At 43.5% G+C, this 23,644-nt stretch overlaps 1 protein-coding gene across 2 annotated transcripts in view; it reads left to right on the forward strand.

Moving 5' to 3' along the window:
- The window catches only part of ANKRD45 (ankyrin repeat domain 45), a 76,505-nt gene that overhangs the window by 6,569 nt on the left and 46,292 nt on the right, over positions 1-23,644 (forward strand). For both annotated transcript variants that reach the window (XM_040360111.1, XM_040360110.1), the window contains exon 3: positions 14,190-14,357. In XM_040360111.1, the coding sequence (XP_040216045.1) occupies positions 14,190-14,357 (168 nt within the window). The remainder of the gene's footprint in view (positions 1-14,189; positions 14,358-23,644) is intronic.

Genomic DNA, 23,644 nt, shown 5'->3' on the forward strand with positions numbered 1-23,644 from the left:
ATTTTAGAAGTTGTAATTTTTTATCACATTTTTTTGGAAAATAAATACATTTGTTTTTTTCACAATTTTTTTATTACTTTTTTCTCTTTTTTTAACATACATACTGTGACCAGAGCAATAAACACGGCCCCTCTTGCTTCTGCAGGAGGGGCCGTGATCTCCCTCTGATGTCAGCCGGGGAAATCAGGTGACCTCCAGCAGAAGCAATGTTTCAAAGAGGTATTTAGAGCGCTCGTTTTTACAAAGGACTTGGACATTGTGGTATGCCAGCCTCTAATAGAGGGACTGGCAGTGAATAATTTAGAGTGACAATTTTAGGGTTTTTACTTTTAATAGTAGTAGCAGGGGCCGTAAGCTGTCACGGCCAGGTGCCCACAGGTAGGATGACGGCGCCGAGTAGAGTAGCTAGCCTCGGGGCGGCCGCATCGCTGGACTGTGGGACAGGTAAGTGTCGGTTTATTAAAAGTCAGCAGCTATGCTTTTTGTAGCTGCTGACTTTTAATAAACTAAAACACGGGTGGAACTCCACTTTACATCATAATGTGCTAGTATTTGTATAGTAAATCAACCCCATAGCCTCTTACCAAATAGCTTTTACCACCAAATAAACAGTGGTCAAACAGCGCAATCAGATGCCTAATGGCAATGGCTGGACTTTCAGGGGATCCACTGATTCACATTACGAACTTACGAACACCCGACTTACGAACGACTGCTACCAACGAACGGCCTCAATGCCGGCCGCTTGTGCTCCACGCTGGTCCTGGATACCTCTGAGCAGCTATCTTGCCACATTCCACACTGCAGTACGACATGTACTGCATGACCAGAAGAGCCCCAGAAGCGCCGGATCATCCCACTTCCCTGCATAGGCGGAAGTTACACTAACAAGCAGTGCTCCGACTTCGAACAAATTCCACTTACGAACAAACCTACAGTCCTTATTGTGTTGGTAACTCGGGACTGCCTGTAAATCTCCCAGACACCAAGATCATTTCACCCAGATGGTAAAAATCCTGTCTCCACTCTGCCAAGATTTTTGCAGTTCTTCCCGATTGGCTCCGCGGAGCCCTTTCAAAAAGTTTATTTTGTGATGCCAACATGGCAGCATAAAAGAGACTCAGAGAAAGAAGCAAACAGATCTTGGACCTGCAGCATAAGCAAGGGAAAACAGTTTCCAGTTCAAACACCTCACACATGCAAGAGCCTGGACATGCCATAACAAAGATGGCTGCCGCCTTTATTTTGTTTATATGTGCATGAACTCTAAAAATAAACTTGGTTGCTTTGAAATGCACACGCTTTTGTAACATCACATTTCACAGGCACTGACCCAACCTATATTTTTCATTGGTACTCCATAATTACACCATACATACCCTATAAGTACTCTTACTAGACCTTTCTTCAGTCTTACTTCTGGAGCTTTCTTCCACATTTGACACAGTTGACAACCCACTCCACTCACTTGGTTTCCAAGGTTCTCCCTCTATCTAAGTATTCCTTCAGTGTCACCTACAGTACCTCTCCTCTTTCTCTTTTTAGAGGGGTCCTCCAAGGTTTTGTCCATGGACCCCTTCTAGAATGTTGTATTCTTTATATACAAATCATCCCTTGGTCAATTGATAACATCTCATGGTTTGCAATACCATCTGTATGCTGATAATACCAGATCTACCTCTCTACTTCTCAGTTCTGTCCTTTGGTCTCCTTGCCCATCACTACTTTACCAACTGACATATGAGTATGGATGCCACGCCATTCCTAAAACAAATTATTTCTTAAACTGAGCTCATATTATTTTCTCTCTACCTCTGGACCTCCCCATCTGGTTCCATGTCCAATCTCTATCCAAATCTTGCCACCTGTAACATTTCCAAAATATGCCCCTTCTTAACCAACTATGTCACAAAACGACTAATTTACTCACTCGTTATCTCTCGCCTTGACTATTGTATCTCCCTCCTCATTGGTCTAACTCTACACAGGCTATCCCCTCTTCAGCTCATGAATGCTTCTAGCAGACTCACCCATCTTACCAATAACTCCTCCCACTTATTTTCCCACTTATTTTATCCCTCTCTGCCAATCCCTTCAATGGCTTCTGTTCATCCAGCAAATACACTACAATTCTAGCCCTACATCACCAACCTGAACTCAAAATACTTGTATGTCAACCAAACTGTCCTCCTCACTGCACCAAAGACCTCCTGTTCTCTAGCTCCCTTGTCACCTCCTCCCATGCTCAACTCCAGGACTTCTCCAGAGCCATTCCCATTCCCCTGGTCGTTCCATCCTGGAACTCTCTACCCCAACATGTATGGCTATCTCCTACTCTGTCAACATTTATGCAATCCCTGAAAACTGATCACTTCACATCCACCTCTACCTAACAGCTGCATTTTATTTTCTCAAACAACGCAGCCCACCACAGTTATTTCCGTTTCTATCACTTGCGCTTTCTTTAGATTGTAAGCTCTCCTGAGCAGGGTCTCCTAACCCTCTTGTCTTGAATTGTATTATAACTGTACTATCTCCCCTATTTTGTAAACCACTGCGCAAACTGTTGGCGCTATATTAATCCTAATAATATTTTGCAGAAAAAGAATCATTGATTTTATCTAAAACTCATTGATTTCCATGGAGAACCTGACATATTTACACCCTGCAAGTGAGGATTTTAGCAATTTTATCTAATGCAGTTTATAATCACTGGGATGTCTGCAGAAAAATATGCACCATTTAGGGATGCAACTGATTGGTCTTCTTTAAAGGGGTTGTAAAGGTTTGTTTTTTATTTTCTAAATAGGTTCCTTTAACCGCTTAAGGACCGCCTCCTGTATATTTACGTTGGCAGAGTGGCACGGACAGGCATAGGTACGTACAGGTACGTCTCCTTTAAGATGCCTCTGTGTGGTCATGCACGCCGCCGGCGGCGCGCTCGCGACCCTGCCGCTTTCTCCATGAGCCCGACCATGGGTCCCGCGGACTCGATCGCCGTGGGGACACCTGAGATCCTCTCACAGAGAGATAGAGCGGAAGGATGCTTGTGTAAACAAGCATCCCCCCACTCTGCCTAATGACAATGACACTGATCTCCGCTCCGTGTAGTCACACGGCCCATCCCCCTACAGTAAGAAGCACTCCCTAGGAAACACTTAACCCCTACAGCGCATCTACTGGTTAACCCCTTCACTGCCAGTGTCATTTTCACAGTAATCCGTGCATTTTTATAGCACTGATCGCTGTAAAAATGACAATGGTCCCAAAAATGTGTCAAAAGTGTCCGATGAGTCCGCCATAATGTCACAGTCAATTACTAGTAAAAAATATTAATAAAAATGCCATAAAACTATCCACTATTTTGTAGGTGCTATAACTTTTGCGTAAACCAATCAATAAACGCTTATTGCGATTTTTTTTTTACCAAAAATATGTAGAAGAATACTTGTATGTATGTATGTATGTATATGTATATTTTTTGGGGATATTTGATATAGTAAAAAATATAGAATTTTTTCAAAATTGTCGCTCTTTTTTTGTTTATAGCGCAAAAAAAGCTGCAAAGGTGATCAAATACCACCAAAAGAAAGCTCTATTTGTGGGGGGAAAAAGGACGTGAATTTTGTTTGGATGCCACGTCGCATGACTGCGCAATTGTCAGTTAAAGTGACGCAGTGCCGAATCGCAAAACGGGGCCTGGCCCTTTAGCAACAAAATGGTCTGGGGCTGAAGTGGTTAAAGCGGGGGTTCACCCCAAAAAAAAAATTGACATTACATTCAGCCGAGTTGTTAGAGTGACAATCGGCTGTTTTTTTTTAATCTCCTTGCCGTACATACCGTTTTATATATATATGTTCACCGCGGCTTCCGGGTATGAAATCTGCGGGACTGGGCGTTCCTAATTGATTGACATGCTTCCGATCGGCGCATATAGCGCGTCACGAGTTGCCGAAAGAAGCCGGACTGCGAGTCGGCTCTATACGGCACCTGCGCACCGACGTTCGGCTTCTTTCGGCAACTCGTGACGCGCTGTATGCGCCGGTCGGAAGCATGTCAATCAATTAGGAACGCCCAGTCCCGCAGATTTCATACCCGGAAGCCGCGGTGAACATATCTATATAAAACGGTATGTACGGCAAGGAGATTAAAAAAAACAGCCGATTGTCATTCTAACAACTGAATGTAATGTTAAAAAAATTTTTTTGGGTGAACCCCCGCTTTAAGCAAGTGCATTGTTGGTTCACTTACCTTTTCCTTCTATTTCCCCTCTAAATGTTTTATTCTTTGTTTTAATTTCTCACTTCCTGTTCTTTCTCAGTAAGCTTGCCCCCATCATCCGAGCTAAGGAAGTGGGCGAGCATGCTGACTAACCCCCAGCCAGAATGGCTGGGATGATGGGGACAAGCTTACTGAGGAGGAACAGGAAGGGAGAAATTCAGACAAAGAAAACATTTTTTAGAAGGGAAATCAAAGGAAAAGGTAAGTGAACCAACAATGCACTAGCTTAAAGGAACCTATTTAGAAAATAAAAAACAAACCTTTACAACCTCTTTAACATCATTCTCCTAAATGCTTTCAGCAGAAATAATATGATTAGTCACCAGAGGGAGCCCTGGTTTCAGTTTTTGCAATGACAGATACAACTTGAAGGTTTCTCACAAACATCCACATATAGCAAACTCTTCTGATTCAAAAATAACAGGGCGCTGAAGATGTATAGTACCATATTTGCCGGCGTATAAGACGACCCCCTAATTTTCCAGGAAAAATTTTGGTTTTGGGATATACTCGCCGTATAAGACTACCCCCTTCCTTCTAGTCTTTCTGGAAGCTGAGGGGTAGCCGGAACAACCGCTGACAGAAACAGTCTTTTTTTAAATCTCACTGTGCCATTACATTACATGCCTCACTGTGCCATTACATTACATGCCCCACTGTGCCATTACATTACATGCCCCACTGTGCCATTACATTACATGCCCCACTGTGCCATTACATAACATGCCCCCACTGTGCCATTACATTACATGCCCCCACTGTGCCATTACATTATATGCCCCCACTGTGCCATCACTTGCCCCCACTGTGCCATCACTTGCCCCCACTGTGCCATCACTTGCCCCCACACTGCCATCACTTGCCCCCACTGTGCCATCACTTGCCCCCACTGTGCCATCACTTGCCCCCACTCCCCCCCCCCCCCCCCACTGTGCCATCACTCACGTTTTGCAGCTTCTGGCTTCCAGGCCGGTGGCAGTCTCCGTCTGCTGCGAGCGTCCATGATTTGAAAGCCGCGACTTCTTCTCAGACTGTCCTGTGATAGGCGGAACACAAATCTTCCCAGCAGCGCCTCTGTTCTGTGTTCCGCCTATCACGGACGTCCTCTCGTCCGAGGATGAGAAGGCATCCGTGATAGGTGGAACACAGAACAGAGGCGCTGCTGGGAAGATTTGTGTTCCCCCTATCACAGGACAGTCTGAGAAGAAGGCGCGGCTTTCAAATCATGGACGCCCGCAGCAGCACGGAGACTGTCACCGGCGTATAAGACGACCCCCAAATTTGGATGCATTTTTTTGCATCCAAAAAGTCGTCTTATACGCCGGAAAATACGGTAAGTCCAATTTATTGAGACCACAGGGCTCTTAGGTCCCAGTTGCATAAAAATTTCTTCTTGCTACCAGGGATGGGTAAAAGTAACCCACCATGGGCACTGCAGCATGGGAGTCCTTCTGCAGCCACTGTACCAGTGTATTCTACTGAGCTACACTGTCAGACTGACAGTGATCAAAAATGCTGCCAGCGTCTCTTGTATAAATAACAGCTGCAAACTGCTATTGCAGGCTGCATTAATAAATGTATTACATTTTGGCTTCAAGTCAAATGGAAAAAAAAAAAGCCTACAAACAGTTTTGATTTCAGTTGTATGAATGAACCCTCATAAACCCGGGAAGTACAATTAAACAAAACCAGCGCTGACCTTCATTCGACCGAGAAGATTGGCGGTAATTAGTGGTAAAATGACTTTGTGTGGGAGGTAGCTCTAAATTGAACAGGATTACTCCAGCAAAAGCTGTTTTTTTTATTGGTATGCTTTATTTTTTTATGAAATTTCGCTTTATGTTTTATTAACCCTCAGTTAACCCTGAATTATTCTTATTAGCTCATTCCTTCCCCTTTTTTTAACTGTTCATATTCTAATAAACCATATAAGACTTTTAATATAGGAAATGTAAAGACAAACCGAAAACTGCTGATGGGAAAAGGGAGGCATCTGAGAGCAGGCTGGAGCTCGGATTTTGTTCCCACAGGTGGCCGGGGGGTTATTGTTAAAAACAGGTGGCTGATCCACATTGTTATAGGTTCCACCCTGATTGCCCATTGGCAAGTTAACATTACCCGTTGCCAACAAACATGTCTGTATACATTGGCACAGCAAATTGCAAAAACTTTTATATAGCACTAGTAATAATTATATTTCTGAATTATTATTACTAGTCAACCAACATTTGAATTCTTCTATAGCCTATGGGCCGAGCATTTGACCGTAAATTAGGGTTGTCCCGTTACCACTTTTTTGAGACCGAGTACAAGTACCGATACTTTTTTTCAAGTACTCGCCGATACCGAATACCGATACTTTTTTTAATGTCATGTGACAGTGGCAGTAATTTTTTTTTTTTTTACTATTATTTTTTACTATTTTTTTTTTTACAGTGATTTTTATTTATTTATTTTTTTTAGGGGGGCGTGGGGGGTGTCAGTGTGTTTTTTTTTATTTATTTTTTTACATTTTATTTATTTTTTTATATTTATTGCAATTTTTTATTTTAATTTTAATTGTCAGTGTGTTTTTTTTTATTTATTTTTTTACATTTTATTTATTTTTTTATATTTATTGCAATTTTTTATTTTAATTTTAATCAGCCCTGTTGGGAGGCTTTGGTGAGATTTCAGGGGTCTTAACAGACCTCTGGCATCTCCCCTTTAAGACAGAGAAAGGGACTAGGGAAACAGATTCCCCAGTCCCTTTCTCAGCAGCTTCAGCTGAAATGAATGGAGGGAAGCTCCTCCATTCATAAACTGAAGCATCGTAAACACAGGAGGTTACGATGCTCAGTTATATGAATGGACAGAGTCGGTAATCACCGACTCTGTTCATTCAGAAAAGGTAGGAGCCGGGCTTAGCAGCTCCTACCTCCGCTCTCCCCCCTGACAGATTGAGGGGGGAGAGCGGCACGGACGGGGACGGGATGGATGGAGAGAGACTACAGGGACGGACAGGGGGGGGGGAGAGAGAACGGGACGGACGGACGGACGGGGAGGAAAGAGCACTGCATGGACGGGGGGGGGAAGAGAGAACGGGACGGACGGGGGAAGGGGAGGTAAGAGCACTGCATGGACGGGGAGAGAGAACGGGACGGACGGACGGGGGAAGGGGATGAAAGAGCACTGCTTGGACGGGGAGAGAGAACGGGACGGACGGACGGACGGGGGAAGGGGAGGAGAGAACGGCACGGATGGACGGGGGAAGGGGAGGAGGAGAGAGAACAGCACGGACGGATGGGGGGAGGTGAGAGAGCAGCACGGACAGGGGAAGACAACGCTGACCATGGGGAGAGAAGATTTGCAACTCCCCTGCCTGCCCGCTCAAGTATCGGGTGAAGCATCGGGAGCATTTCCCCGAGTACAAGTACTCGGGGAAATGCTTGGTATCGGTCCCGATACCGATACTAGTATCGGTATCGGGACATCCCTACCGGAAATGTACGATTGCAGCGTCGTACAGTTTAACTGCTTGTTAAATCTGCTTTTGACAGACACCATAAGCCCTCAATGACAGATTCAATGCTTGTATGTTTTTCGCTGCTTCGTCGAATCTTTGTCGTTCATGTCGAATGGTCTACCCCAACACTGTCTCTATAATGTCGAATCTTTCCTCTCTATGTAGAATAATCTTGGACTATTAGAGTTAAGGTTAGGCACATTCAACCACAGGTTCGATAGACACGGATTGCTATTGTCAGCGTTATGTCAAATCTCCCATCTATATCGAACTGTTAGGCCGCGTACACACCATCAGTCCAAATAGATGAAAACGGACCGAAGTTCAGTTTCATCGGTCCAAACCGACCGCGTGTACGCCCCATCGGTCTTTTGTCCTTCGGACAAAAATTAGAGAACTTGCTTTAAAATCGAACCGATGGACCGCTGACCGATAGGTCCAAACCGATGGTTAGTACACAAAAGCATCGGTTCAAAACCCGCGCATGCTCAGAATCAAGTCGAAGCATTGAACTTTGTTTTTTTCAGCACGTCGTTGTGTTTTACGTCACCGCGTTCTGACCCGATCGGTTTTTGAACTGATGGTGTGTACGCACATCAGACCATCAGTCTGCTTCAGCAGTGAACCGATGAAAACGGTCTGTCGGACCATTCTCATCGGATGGATCGACCGTGTGTACGCGGGCTTACTGTTTCGAGCAACAAAAATAAAGCATGTCGGATCTTTCGGTTTTCGTATTCTGCGCGTTTGTATTCGTTTGTTAAAACGATAACGAAAATACCCGAAATTCGGACGAAAATGCATTTGGACGAAAACTAATGCACATGTCTAATGGACATCACAAAGTGCAAGTAATACAATGAAGTCCAGTTTAGAAACAGATTATCTTAGCTTGCTTAGTGACAAACACAAGCATCTTAATTTCTTCCAAATGTTTAATACATAAACCACACTGTTGCATAACTAAGCCTGGAACATTGAAACTCTACTGGCTAAATAGTAATTAATCCATTTGCTAACTCAGCACATTTATAGAGCCAGTTGCAGTCTTTCTGTAAATTATTATATGACTCTTACAGTTCCTAAGGCACTATATTTTAATTGTATCCAGGCAGAGATGGTATAAAAAAAAAAGTTTTTTTTGCTGGTTTTTTTTTAACTTCCTCCAAAAAAAGACATTTGGTATGTATTATAAAATTAAAGTCATATATTAAACCTTTTTAAGCACTTTCAGCAGCTGATTATTATAATCCCTTAGCGAGTATGCAGCTTCTTTATATTTGTATCCTTAAGTTAAATTAATAGCTAAATATCAACTTAGGGCCAGATTCACATAGAATTACGCCGGCGTATCAGCAGATACTCCATTGTAAGTCCGAATCTAAGGCCGTCGTATGTTTAAGTGTATTCTCAAACTGAGATACACTTAAACATGCCTAAGATACGACGGCCAGCGCCGTTGTATCTTAGGGTGCAATATCTACGCTGACCGCTAGGTGGCGTTTCCATTGTGGTCAGCGTAGAATATGCAAATGACTAGTCACGCCGATTCACGAACGTACGCTTGCCCGTCGTAGTGATTTTACGTTGTTTCCGTAAGCGATACGCGGCGTAAAGATAAACATGCCCCCTAGGTGGCGTACTCAATGTTAAGTATGGCCGTCGTTCCCGCGGCGCAATTTGAAAATTTAACGTCGTTTGCGTAAATCGTCCGTGAATGGCGCTGGACGCCATTTACGTTAACGTCAAAACAAATGACGTCCGTGCGACGTCATTTAGCGCAATGCATGTCGGGTAATTTACCCGACGGAGCATGCGCAGTACGATCGGCGCGGGAGCGCGCCTAATTTAAATGATCCACGCCCCCTACCAGGATCATTTGAATTAGGAGGGCTTGCGCGAGTGGACTTTAAGCTACGCCGCCGCAAGTTTACAGGTAAGTGGTTTGTGAATCAGGCACTTGCCCCTAAAACTTGCGGCGGAGTAACGTAAAGGAGATACGTTACGGCGCCGGAGATCTACAAGAATCTGGCCCTTAGTATATAATACACAGTGACTAAATAAAATCTAAATGATACTGAAAAAACATATATAGAAAAGTGCATATGCAAAATATAATTTCTGAATTTTTTTTTTAATTGAATGAAAGAAAATCCATGCTCCATGATAGTCTTTGCTGAAAATATTAGAAGTGTGGACAGAGTCACCACAGTGTGAAATGCCTGCTCACCTTCCAATCAGACCCCCTTGGGTCAAAAGGCACTTTCAAACAGAAATCCTCACAAGGGTCAGCTCATATGTACTTTGATTCTAGGTAATGGCTCAAGGTTTGCCTGGGGTTCTCCAAAGATATTTGATTTTTATGGGTTTAAATTTTCTTTCTCTTTGAAGACTTTACTGTTTGTTTCATCTTTCTTCTCACTGATTTCTCAATGGAAAGGTCTGTACTCCAGACCTTCCCATTGAGAAATCAGTCAGGTACAGTGATTGTACTTAAGTGGCAAAAATCATCACCTGCTACTGAAGCCAGTGAGGCCAACATTAAATTATATATATGATAAATGGCACTAAAACCTGGATATCCATTAAAGAATACGCAGTGGCTGGTTGCAATCTGACCTAGCCAAGGAATATGGAGCAAAAATTTGGGTGGAAGTGTGATGAGCAGCATTATATACTGTATTATTATTATTTAGGTACTTATATAGCGCCGTCAATTTACGCAGAGCTTTACATATACAATGTAAATTCACATCAGTCCCTACCCTCAAGTAGCCTACAATCTAAGGTCCCTAACTCACATTCATATAGTAGGGCCAATTTAGGCAGAAGTCAATTAACCTACCAGCATGTCTTTGGAGTATACACTCACTTGCCACTTTATTAGGTACACCTGTTCAATTGCTTGGTAATACAAGTTGCTAAACAGCCAAACACATGGAAGGAACTCAATGCATTTAGTCATCTAGACGTTGTAAAGATGACTTGCTGAGGTTTAAACCAAGCATTAGAATGGGGAGGAAAGAGGATTTAAGTGACTTTGAATATGGCATGGTTGTTGGTGCCAGACAGGCTGGTTTGAGTATGTCAAAAAGTGCTGATCTACTGGGATTTTCATGCACAACCATATCTGGGGTTTACAGAGAATGGTCCGAAAAAGAGAAAATATCCAGTGAAGTGGCACTTGTGTGAACGAAAATGCCTTATTGATGTCAGAGGTTCGAGATGATAGAAAGGCGTCATTAAATCAAATAACCACTTGTTACATCCAAGGTATGCAGAATAACATCTCTGAATGCACAACACATCAAACCTTGAAGGCTTGAAGCAGATGAGTTACAGCAGAAGGCCACACCGGGTGCCACTCCAGTCAGCTAAGAACAGGAAACTGAGGCTACAATTCGCACAGGCTCACCAAAATTGGACAATAGAAGTCTGGAAAAACGTTGCCTGGTCTGATGAGTCTTGATTTCAGCTGCAACATTAAGATGGTAGAGTCAGAATTTGGCATAAACAACATGAAAGCATGGATCCATCCTGCCTTGTTTTAATGGTTCAGGCTGGTGGTGGTGTAATGGTGTGGGGGATATTTTCTTGGCACACTTTTGGCCCCTTAGTACCAATTCAGCATCGTTTAAATGTCACGGCCTACCTGAGTATTATTGCTGACCATGTCATCTCTTTATGACTACAGTGTACTCATCTTCTGATGGCTACTTCCAGCAGGATAATGCACCATGTCACAAAGCTCCAATCATCTCATCTCACCACTGGTTTCTTATGACAATGAGTTCACTGAACTCCAATGACCTCCACAGTCACCAGATCTCAATCCAATAGAGCACATTTGGGATGTGGTGGAATAGGAAATTCACATCATGGATGTGCAACCAACAAATCTCTTCCTCTGAGATTTTGGACCAAAATCTATGAGGAATGTTTCCAACACCTTGTTGAATCTATGTCTCAAGAATTAAGGCAGTTCTGAAGGCAAAAGGAGGTCCAACCCGGTACTGTACTAGCAAGGTGTACCTAATAAAGTGTCCAGTGAGTGTAGATCCCTTATGGTAGCATATGCAATATTTATGCAATCCAATACCTTTAAAAAGGCTGAGTAATGATCTTAACACAAGTGTGTCCATTACATTGCCTTTCATACAATAATTTATATTTGTTCTATCCCGTAGCCTTCTAACTACACAATAACTTTTTATTTTCGAAAGTTTATTATCAACTCTATGATCACATTAACATTTATATACAGGGATATGGAACAAAGTTTTAAAGGCATACTTTGCCCCAGGATTATAAAAGGTACATCTGTAGTACATCTGTAGTGTCTAGGCATAGAACAAAATAATGGTCCATCTTTACAAGAAAGGTAGTATGGTTTTCTATACACAGAACTAAAAAATACCAATGTGTTATGGAGTGTAGCATTGCGGGAACAGACTCCAACGGTAGGTGCGTTTTTAAGGGCTTGATAGCCCACTTTTATTTAAAAAGCACAAAAGTTCACATATACAGTAAATTAACAGCCCTCGCAGGGGGTTCCACGATCACTGCATCATACAAACTCAAGAGTTTAGCCTCCTGGCTTTCAATCTTGCAATCCAACGGTCTCAGGCCTATAGCCTAGGCCTAAGTTCTGTTCCTCAAAACAAACAGAGTTTCCCAGAGATAAGCTCCAAACCTCGCTTTTCTCCTGATCAGCGACTTGCTTTTTAATCACACGACATCTGCCTCCTGCAGATATGCACACACTAGCTGCACCTATGCAGCGTCTGAGTCCTCTCAGAGGATTGGGAGCTCACCTAGCTCCCAGGACCAGACTTCCTGTCTGTGGGTGGTACCCTGAGCCACAGCCAGGTCAGAACTAAATAGCTGAACACACAGCTGTGTAATTAACGTGTCTGTCTCTCCAAAATATGGCGAAAACCCGCCATCATTCATGTAGGACAGAGTCACACCATCACAACAGTTAAAGGATCACTTTAATTACAGTATTTAGTTCCCAGTGTGGAAAGTACATGCAGTACTTTGTCCCATCTTCCTAGGTGCCCTGGAACAATACACTAATTTTAAAATGGGGTACCCCCAACTCCCCCCCCCCCCTTAGCACACAACAAAGCACCTGTTCTGGATCCCTGCACCGGCAAAGAGAATACCTGTAGGCATGTCCCTATGCATTCCTTACGCCAGGGCTCAAGTCCTGCAGGAACGCGTGGGAATGGAGTTCCTGCACTTTTTTCTCAGTAGGAACGCAGTTCCGTTTGCAGGACTAGAGCAGCCAAGCCACCCGAGCCAATCCTTCACTAAGCGGCGATGCCCAGCTCGAGTCACTGTCAGGGGCAGGCGAACCTTAGTAATCCTTTATGTTACTGGCCGCTTCCTGTATATGGATTCATCGAGTAGTGTGCGGGTATTCCGTCACTTCCTCGATGCCACAATTTCTCCTCTGAGCTTTTGTCATTGTTCCCAGGAGACATTGCGGAGGTCTGCCACGAGTTATCGCGGGATTTAGAAAGAACTTGCTTAAAGAAAAACATGCGGTTTAGTAATTATGCATATGAGTGTATCATTTTTTTTTTTTGGTGGGGGAGTGGATCTTGGGTGGGAGTTCCCACACTTTTTTCCCCAGGACTTGACCCCTGCCTTACACCGTTTCTGACATTGCACCTAGTGTTATAGGACGGCTAGGAAGCGAGGACAAGGTACTACACATTCTTTGTCCCTTTGGGAACTGAATACTGTAAAAATAAAAAAAGTAATACACACGTCACAGCTGAGTATAAAAAAGAAGAGAGGCACCTCTAGGGGAAGCAATCTGGTTACATTTAATGAAGGTACAACGTTTAGCAACATATTGCTACACTTAGAGGAGTCTCTCTTCTGTAGCTCCTGATGGATTTTGCTTCTAGTCCCCTTGTGGAGGCTTCCATTTGTGGATGGACATTTTATAGTTGCACAACCTATCACATTGCTATAATCTTTTTATATGGACTATAAACTGAAGGATTTATCAATAAATGGTTGTGGAGCGAATCATTTGAGTTTCCATTATTTCTATAGGGAAATTTGCTTTGATATACAAGTGCTTTGGATTACAAGCATGTTTCTGGAACGAATTATGCTCGCAATCCAAGGTTTTACTGTACTTCTTTATTTTAATTATATAGCTCCTCTGACTTTTTTGGGGGAAATCATCCCACGTTACTTTTTGAATTATAAAGCAGCTGCATTCATTTGTAAGCAATGTATGACAAATACAGTATATGCAAACAAAACAAACACTTTTTTCAAGTAAACATTATTTTTTTTATTTTTTTTGTTCCCTTCAAATATATTTTTCTGTGGAATGCTAATGCTACATTTAACAAGCTTGTCATTTCTTCTGTTTTAGGTTACTTGCCATTGCATTGTGCTGCAGCATGGGGTCATCTAGAGGTATTAAAGACTCTAGTAGAACTAGGAGGTGATATCTTGCTGTTAAATTTCCGAGAAGAAAAGGCATGTGATATCGCTGCCAGATATAACAAGACAGACTGTGCTGATTTTCTCCAGTGGGCTGGTAAGTGATTCTCCTTCCATACCCACCTACATTTATGGGTAAGCATAATGGTGGTCATACATGAAGCAATTTTATGTATGATCGTATTATCGGACGATTTACTGTCCAGGAGAAAATACAAACGATCAACCACCAACATACTAACTGAAATTGTTAGATATCATCAGACCATATACTCAAAACCAATGGAAAGCAAGTCTAGAATAGGATAAAACTGATCTACTCATGTTGATCCTATGTAACATACAGTAATCTACAAAAAACAAAGACCTTTATGTACTTGTACACTAGTACTTTATTTTTGGTACAAAATAACCAAATTGCATTCTCAACTTTTTTTTTTTTTTTGTTCTTTTTACAAAAGATATTTTTCTCTGTACAAATATATAATTTATAGTATTCAGAACATGAATGTGTTATGTATGAATAAAAAAATATATATTGCTAAAATTCGATAAATTATGTTTTTGTTTACTAAATGTGGCTTTCAAATTTTGTCTTAATTAAAAAAAAAAATCATATGTGACACCCCTTGCCTCTCAAATTAATAAAATGAACAAACATTTAAATAAGCATCGATCTGTCTACTTTTCTACAGTTGGATTCACCAATCAATGACACGGTGTCCTTTCTATAGTTCATAGATTTAATCATACTGTGTGATTCTGTGAAGAATCCTTTGATCAGATCGTTATGCATATGACCACTATAATGGGCCAATGAGGCTATTTTTTCCCTGTGTTAAGCTGGTGTAGCGCTACCCCCTAAAGGGCTGCTGGATTTGTGGGTCCCCTTTCTCCTGTGCTGCCAGGCAACACGCATATTCGGCAAGCACTTATCGGTCAATAATCCAGTCAATAGGCTTGGTTTTGATAATTTATTAGGGGGATGTACAGGTCCCTCCTGCTAGCAGGGTGTCATAGCCAGGCCTAACTGAGAAGTCTCTGGCTCTATCTCCTTCTTTCTTTCTCTCAGCAGCATACCTGTCTGGAGGCAGAGCCCCCCAGCACAGGAGTCCCCTCCAGGCCTCTAGATCCAGGACTCTGCTTCTCACTGGCCAGGCTACAGAATATTTATTGGGCATTCCCCACCTACTGGGTGGCCTTTCTCCCATTTATTGGTAGAGTCCCCATGAATATTTGTGCTGAGGTCTCCACCCCTCCACCCACTAAATTCGGGAATCTTCTCAAAGCTTCCAGAAGCCAGGGGGAGGTGACTGAGAACCAGCCCTCAGAGCCTGCCGGCTAAACTTCACATGACCTTGAATAACCTGGCTTCACATGCTATAGTGAAGCCCAACTACATTTACCTACACTAACCAACTATGTACACAAGGGGGTGCTACACTGGCTACACACAGTGTGAACAGCTGGAGCTTCCACTTTTCTAGCCTATTCAAGAATTGTGCATCCCCAGCTACCCACAGCTGTCTGGGCTACCACATCACACATCCCAGGAGTTTTTTTGGGGGGGGGGCAATCAATGATGCATCACATTGGCCTTGTGTCAGGCAATTTACACCACTCTGCTCATGAGCTACAGTGCGTCATCAGGGGGCCTGCTGCAGGAACCAAGAAGAGACAGACAGCCCTCTGATGACAGACAGAAAAGAACATGTTTGGGCAGTACCCAGCTTTCAGCAGTGACATACACCAGACAACGCTGGATTCAAGCGGGTATATTTTTTCAAGGAAACCCAGCAGACAAGGTAACAGGACAGAAAAAAAGTTAAGGGGGAGCAACGTTTCCCTTTAACAATTAAACACACATTGAAACATTGAGGCCTTGTACTCACGGCCAGACATGTCCGATGAAAACGGTCTGCAGACCGTTTCCATCGGACATGTCTGCCCGGGGACTGCCCGGGGACTTCTGTTCGATGGCTATACACACCATCGAACAGAGGTCCGCGCGTAAACAATACGCGGGGCGTGTCCGCGGTGTCGCCGCGACAATGACGCGGCGACGTGGGCGGCCCGCCTTTAAAATGCTTCCACGCATGCGTCGAAGTCATTTGACGCATGCGAGGGATGGCGGGCGGCAGGACATGTAGGGTAGGTCTGTACAGACGGGCGGACAGGTTTCCAGCGGACTGTTTTAAAGCAAGTCCAGGAAACAGTTGTCCGCTGGAAACCTGTCCGATCCGCCCGAAAATGGTCCGCTCGGGCCAACACACGGCCAAACATGTCTGCTGAAACTGGTCTGCGGACCAGTTTCAGCAGACATGTTTGGTCGTGAGTACGGGGCCTTAGACTATTTCCCTCTTGTTCATAAAAGCCCACGATAACACCATACAGTACATCATTGTCCAAATGAGATTCAACAAATCGACAGTGGTTATTATACCTAGTATTATACCTAGTTTAAATAAATATTTCAGACATGTTAATTTTTAATCATACAGTTCCGTAGTAATGGCTCCTACGCCATTACTACACTAGTATCTATAACAAGCGTGAAAAAGGGGGAAAAACTGCGCTAATCTAAAAATATATAAAGTGAGCAGCTACACAAGCAATGTGACAAAAATTGGATAGAAATGGTGAAGAAATATGTAGCGCTAATAGAAAATACTTATAAAAAGTACATAAGTGAAAACCATACATCAATGTGGTTAAATCACAGTAGCATGTGAATGAGTGTCCATTGAAAATAAAAATAACACAAACAAAAGTCCGTCAATAAGAGGTATATGACCACATCCTCGTCATGAGAAGGACATTCTGCACAATGAAACAGGAGTAGATGGAATACTCTTACCGGATAGCGTGGATCTGCTTGTCAGCGACAACAGATCATAAACGCATGGAAGGACTCCACTCGAATCTGCTCGGCTGGACGGTGGCCCAATGGTAGACTCCACACAGGATATCCCGATGAATGGCTGTAAGCCTGGACTGGAACCTCACCGTGGGTGTACTTGCTCCGACTCAGATTCTCAGACAGGAACGGAAGGTCAACTTGTTTCAAAGCGACAATCGGTGGTGTAAACAGTGGTATCCACTGAAGGAAGGTGAGCACAATCGTGGAGTATGAAAAACTTTATATCCAAGCAGGTCATGCAGGAGAAAGAAAAAACAGTGCTCCGGATGGTGCAGGTAAAAGAGGGTAGGTTTTATTGTAATAAAACCAAATTACATTAAAAGTGATCACTTCAGCATAAAATGGATAAAAGCAATATGGGGAGCAGGTATAGCAAGCCCGATGCGTTTCGTCCAAATGGACTTCAACTGGGGCATCTGATGCACCATCCGGAGCACTGTTTTTTCTTTCTCCTGCATGACCTGCTTGGATATAAAGTTTTTCATACTCCACGATTGTGCTCACCTTTCTTCAGTGGATACCACTGTTTACACCACCGATTGTCGCTTTGAAACAAGTTGACCTTCCGTTCCTGTGTGAGAATCTGAGTCGGAGCAAGTGCACCCACGGTGAGGTTCCAGTCCAGGCTTACAGCCATTCATCGGGATATCCTGTGTGGAGTCTACCATTGGGCCACCGTCCAGCCGAGCAGATTCGAGTGGAGTCCTTCCATGCGTTTATGATCTGTTGTCGCTGACAAGCAGATCCACGCTATCTGGTAAGAGTATTCCATCTACTCCTGTTTCATCGTGCAGAATGTCCTTCTCATGACGAGGATGTGGTCATATACCTCTTATTGACGGACTTTTGTTTGTGTTATTTTTATTTTCAATGGACACTCATTCACATGCTACTGTGATTTAACCACATTGATGTATGGTTTTCACTTATGTACTTTTTATAAGTATGATCTATAACAAGCGCACTGATCTATTTAGCTGTGCTGCTGTATAAACAGTATATTGTAATAGCATCATGCACTCTTTCCTATGTACTGGTAGGTTTCATCAGTAACCGTATCTGTGGAGATTAAGCTTGTTCTCTTTTCTGGGGGAAAAAAAAGCCTTACAATGACTTTTCTATTAATAACATTGGAAACAACTATCAGTTATACCAGTGAGGCCAGTAAAATACCAGACATGTGGCAACTGTAGTCATGTACACAGAGATTGTGAAACTGGCCATAGCTTGTGTGGCTGTATTCCTGTCTTTCTTTTAGCATTTAGTAATTGTGTAAATTTTCATTCCAGAGTGATGGAAATTCTTACTAACTCTTATAGGAAAACTCATCTGATGAAAATACACAGGCTCCCATTGCTGATCCCTCTTTCTCAAAATGCTAGTAGCCTAGCTGCCTGCTTATCCAGTGGTTTTAACAATTTCTTACTGTCCTAGAACAGCGGTCCCCAACCTTTTTGGCACCAGGGACCAGTTTCACAGCAGACAATTTTCTCAGGGAGGGGAGGGGCTATTTACAGAGTCTGTCCTCAACCCCCCTTTACAGGAAAGTCTCCCCTTTATATCAGTGTCCTCAGTTCCCCTTCACATCACAGCCCCCTTTACATCACAGTGCCCCCTTACAATAATGTAACAGGGACTGCTCTGTAAAGAGGGGCACTGTAACGTAAAGGGGAATGCTCTGTAAGGGGGCACTGTAATGTAAAGGTGGCACTGTAACGTAAAGGGGAATGCTCTGTAAGGGGGGCACTGTAATGTAAAAGGGAATGCTCTGTAAGGGGGGCAATGTAATGTAAAGGGGGCACTGTAACGTAAAGGGGAATGCTCTGTAAGGGGGGCACTGTAATGTAAGGGGGGCACTGTAATGTAAAGGGGAATGCTCTGTAAGGGGGGCAATGTAATGTAAAGGGGGCACTGTAACGTAAAGGGGAATGCGCTGTAAGAGGGGCACTGTAATTTAAAGTGGGGCTGTCATGTAAAGGGAATTGCACTGTAAAGGGGGCACTGCCATATAAAGGGGACTGCACTGTAATGGGGCACTGTAATGGTTACAATGCAGTCCCCTTTCTATTACAGTGCCCCTAGCAATCACAGCCTCCTCCATCACAGTCTGCCCCCCCTCCTCCCCATTTCCTCTCTAACATGACATCTCCCTATTCTAATGTCTGCCACCCCTGCACAGGACTCGTACCTTTGGCAAGGCAGAGGCTGTGATCAGTCCGTGCTTCTTCTCCCAAGTCCCCCTTCCACCTGACAATGTCCTCCTATCAACCAGGCAGAGGGCAGGAAGGGATCTGCAGCTCCTCCCACCCCCTGCAATGCTGATTGGATGACATTGTTGACCGGGTGGGCGGAGGAGCCGGGAGAGGAAAAACAGGCATGGTCGCCCAGCAGGAGATGAGCTGTCCCATGGAGGTGACTGCGGTCTGTGAATGCCCTGGGCAGACCGCAGTCGCCACTCATCTCCTGCGACCTGGTCATCAACAGGCCACCGACTGGCACTGGTCTAGGACATACTGTATATGTAGGTCAGAAGTTCTGTCTTTACTCTGCTTTACTGTATACATAGAAGAGATCAGTTTAACCTCCACCCTGGAGCCTGTTGCTAGCGCCAAGTTTCTCCTCCTCTAAAAACATACCAATCAAAAAATGGAGACCACACATGGGACATCTAGGCTTGGACATCCTTTTTTTTTTAAAAAAAACAGTGGATTAAGAATAGCAGTACAACTTCTTCTTTTTCTTCTTCTTGATTTGTTTCACTAAGGCTGGCCATAGAGGGAGCGAATTTCTTTCCCGCAACCACAGATTGCGGGAGAGAAATTCACTAGATTCCCCCATCAACACAGACAGTGTTGATGCAGGAATCCCTCCTGCCGAGCCATTGTCTTCTTGCTGAACCGGCCAAGATTCAAACCATCTAGGGCCGGCTTAATACATACATCTTAAACCTTAGGGATGTGTATCATAAACAACTGCCACTTTTCTTTGTAATAAAATAAATTTTTTCATCTTTTGTTGCATCTTGCTAATGTCCAGCAATCCTTTTGCAGTAATTTCCTGTCTATATGCATATACTCCGGCAAATGATCTGATGCACAGAATTTCTCAGGGTTTTCTGATGGTGACAGGAGTGAACTATGCCTGTGCAATGTGCATTGGCTTCATCATTTGTAATTTATGTGTCTTGATGACAATGCAAACTTTACAATAAAAAAACAGGAATTTTTGGTTCACATACATCGCGATACATGTTTAAGCTGGCCAACTGCATCAAAGTAATCCCTCTCTGGCCTGTCCCTACTCTGTTCTGAAAAAATGCAAATGATCCAGTGAATATAGTGACATTATGGGGCAGATAGACACAATCTGTAGGAAAGCTACAATGTTCAGGTCTGGTCAATGACCTGCAATGCAATAGAAGTAAGATATATACTTGTGCTCAAATCCCAGTAGCTTTTACATATATATATATATATAATCCATCAGGTGCTAAAGGGGTAAAGGAGTGTGACTACATGCCAACACTAAAAAGTCTGGAAGAACCCACTACACATTGCTGTTAGACCCTTTCTAGCAAACTTTGCAATAAAAAAAAATAGATTTTTGGTTCACATACATGGCAATATATGTTTAAGCTGACCAACTGCATCAAAGTAATCCCTCTCTGGTTAGTCCCTACTCTGCTCTGCAAAATGCAAATGCTCCAGTGTATATAGTGCCAATATGGGGCAGATAAACACAGGTAGTAGGAGAGCTACAAGATTCAGGTCTGGTCACCTGTTCCAACTTCCAAAATCCTCGCTTGGGCGAAAATGGCACACCTTGTGCCCCGGCAGCTCCCGGACACCTTACATGTCCCCGTAGGCTGCAGGACCATTTAGCACCTTGGAAGCTTGTGGACACTCAGTGGGGAGCTGGCTGTGGTTCCTCAGGAAGCCACGGCTGGCTCCAGTAAATGGCATCCCTGGGGACCTGAAGCAGTAAAAAGAACTGGCTGCAAGAAGAGAGTGCTAGGCTCCAGGCACTATTAAAGTACCTGGTTTACAGTATTTGTTACTGCCGACTTAAAAAAAAATAAAAACTTTTCCCCTTTTTTGAGATAGTTGGCTTTTTAATTTAAATGACACTGTATATTATTTTATTATGATGTTAGTAAGACATATCATGAAGTAACTGCCCATTCTTTGGGCATGTAGATATATAATTAAATATGATCTTGAGTAATCTGCCATTAGTATACAAATGCTTCCTCTTTAAATAATGAGCCACTTATGCACATTGAGTAAGTTCCTGTTGTACTCTTCACTTGGGGGTCATACTCTGACCTATTTCTTATTTAATTAGCACATTATAGTGTGTGGTTTAAAGACCGAACATGATAAAGTTGTATTATGTGTTAGACATCAGGAAGAGGATGTGGAAACAGTCATGGTTGTATGTATGGGACATGCTAGGTGAAAAGGTGAAGAGTAGGTGTGACATATTCTGTAGCTGTTATTAATAATGAAGGGATGCTATAGGGGTTAAAGTATATATAAAGCTAATTTTAAGTTTTTGAATTTAAATAAAGTTAAAATCATTGTCATTTTCTGCTTGTGTTCCATTGGTGAGATATCCCTTCACTTTCTGTCCCTGAGACACAATAGGAAATTAAGGAAAATCTCTCCAAATTTAGCGTAAATAACCCCCTAAGTTATTGACACCAAAACAGGTACCCTATTACGGGTAGACTAGTACTTACCGAGGCCGAGATGCCAAGAGCGGTTCACCCTTGCGACCAAGTGCACTTCGACCCCTGGAGGTGAGACAGGGGAGGAATGGCAAAAAGAGGCACAGGCTACCCAGCAGGTGCAAGTAGACTTGAAAATGTTGAGCAGCTGAGTCAAACTGGCAGGTGCGTGGTTTGCTGGAAGAACTTAGTCAGAGAGTCCAGAACCAGGCCAGGGGTCAAGCACAGGCAGATAAGAAAGTTTAAACACAACGGAGGTACTGTGTTGGGAACACACAAGGCAAGTCCAGGTCACAGGCAAAAGGTCAAGGCAAGGAGACAAGAGGCAAAGTCAGGGTCACAGGCTGAGGGTCCAACACAGGAGACAAGTGGAGTCTGTACTACAAGCCAAAGGTCAGGTCCAGGAGAAGATCAGCAGAGTCAGAGGCAATCCGGGTCACAGCAGGTAATCAAACACAGGAACAAGTCACAGGTAAACAAGAAGCTGAAGATGAACCAGCAATTCCTGGTACTTGCTCAGCTTTTATAGGCAGCCAGGAAGTCATGTGGTGCGTGCACTATGCAGCTGGGTGTTTCTCTGAAAGATTCTCACTGTCAACTTTGCTGCCATCTAGTGTTCAAATAGATGTATAACATGTTTCTTTATAATATGTTTCTCTGACAGAGCACCCCCAAGGGGCGGCCTCTGGACGCCCAAACTGGACAAAAATTCTGGGTGCTCTTGGTGGAATGCCTGGATCAAACGTGGAGCATTGCAAGTTCCAAGAGGGCTCCCAGGAATTGTCCACAGGGGGATACCCTTTCCAACTAACCAAATACTGGTGTTCTCTACCCCTCTTCCTGCAACTCAAAATCTTCTCCATCTTGAACTCGTTCTCTCCGTCCACCAGGACAGGTGGAGGCAGAGGATCTTCTCTGTCAGCAAAGGAGCTAGGAACAACAGATTTGAGTAATGATGCATGAAATACAGGGTGTATTCTAAAGGGCCTGGGCAAAACCAGTTCAAAGGCCATAGGATTGATAATTTTCTTAATTTTGAAGTGGCCTGTGAATTTTGGGCCCAGTTTCCATGAGGGAAGAGGTAGCCCGAGGTTAGTGGTTGATAGCCACACTTCTTCACCTACCTTGAAGGCTGGATTTTCCTTTCTACCCTTGTCGCATAACCTTTTGTAATCCTCCTGTGCTTTTTGCATGGCTTTCTGGATCTTTTGAAAGTTCTGCTGAATGGAGGTTACCTGGTCCTGTACAGCAGGGACAGACAGTTCAGGAAGGGCGTCTGGGAGAAAGGAAGGGTGAAAGCCAAAGTTCACCTAAAAAGGTGTTTGATTGGTGGCCGAATGGATTTACTGTACGCAAACTCTACGTAAGGCAGGAGAGAGGACCAGTCATCTTGGGAGCCAGAACAAAAGCAGCAGAGGTACTGCTCCAAGGTTTGGTTTGTTCTCTCCATCTGCCCATTGCTCTGGGGATGGTAGGCATAGGAGAGACAGATCTTTATTTCCAAAGATTTGCAGAGTTCTCTCCAAAACTTTGAAGTAAACTGAACGCCTCTGTCAGAGGTGATGCTCACAGGTACACCATGAAGCCTTATTACTTCCTTGAAGAAAATATTGTCTGTGTCTGCAGCGGAAGGAGTATCCACCATGGGTAGGAAATGCTTGGAGAGTCGATAAATGACGACTAAGATAGTGGTGACCCCCCCCGAGGGAGGCAGGTCCACAATGAAGTCCATGGA

Source organism: Rana temporaria, chromosome 7 (assembly GCF_905171775.1).
Source record: "Rana temporaria chromosome 7, aRanTem1.1, whole genome shotgun sequence".
Classification (NCBI taxonomy): domain Eukaryota; kingdom Metazoa; phylum Chordata; class Amphibia; order Anura; family Ranidae; genus Rana; species Rana temporaria.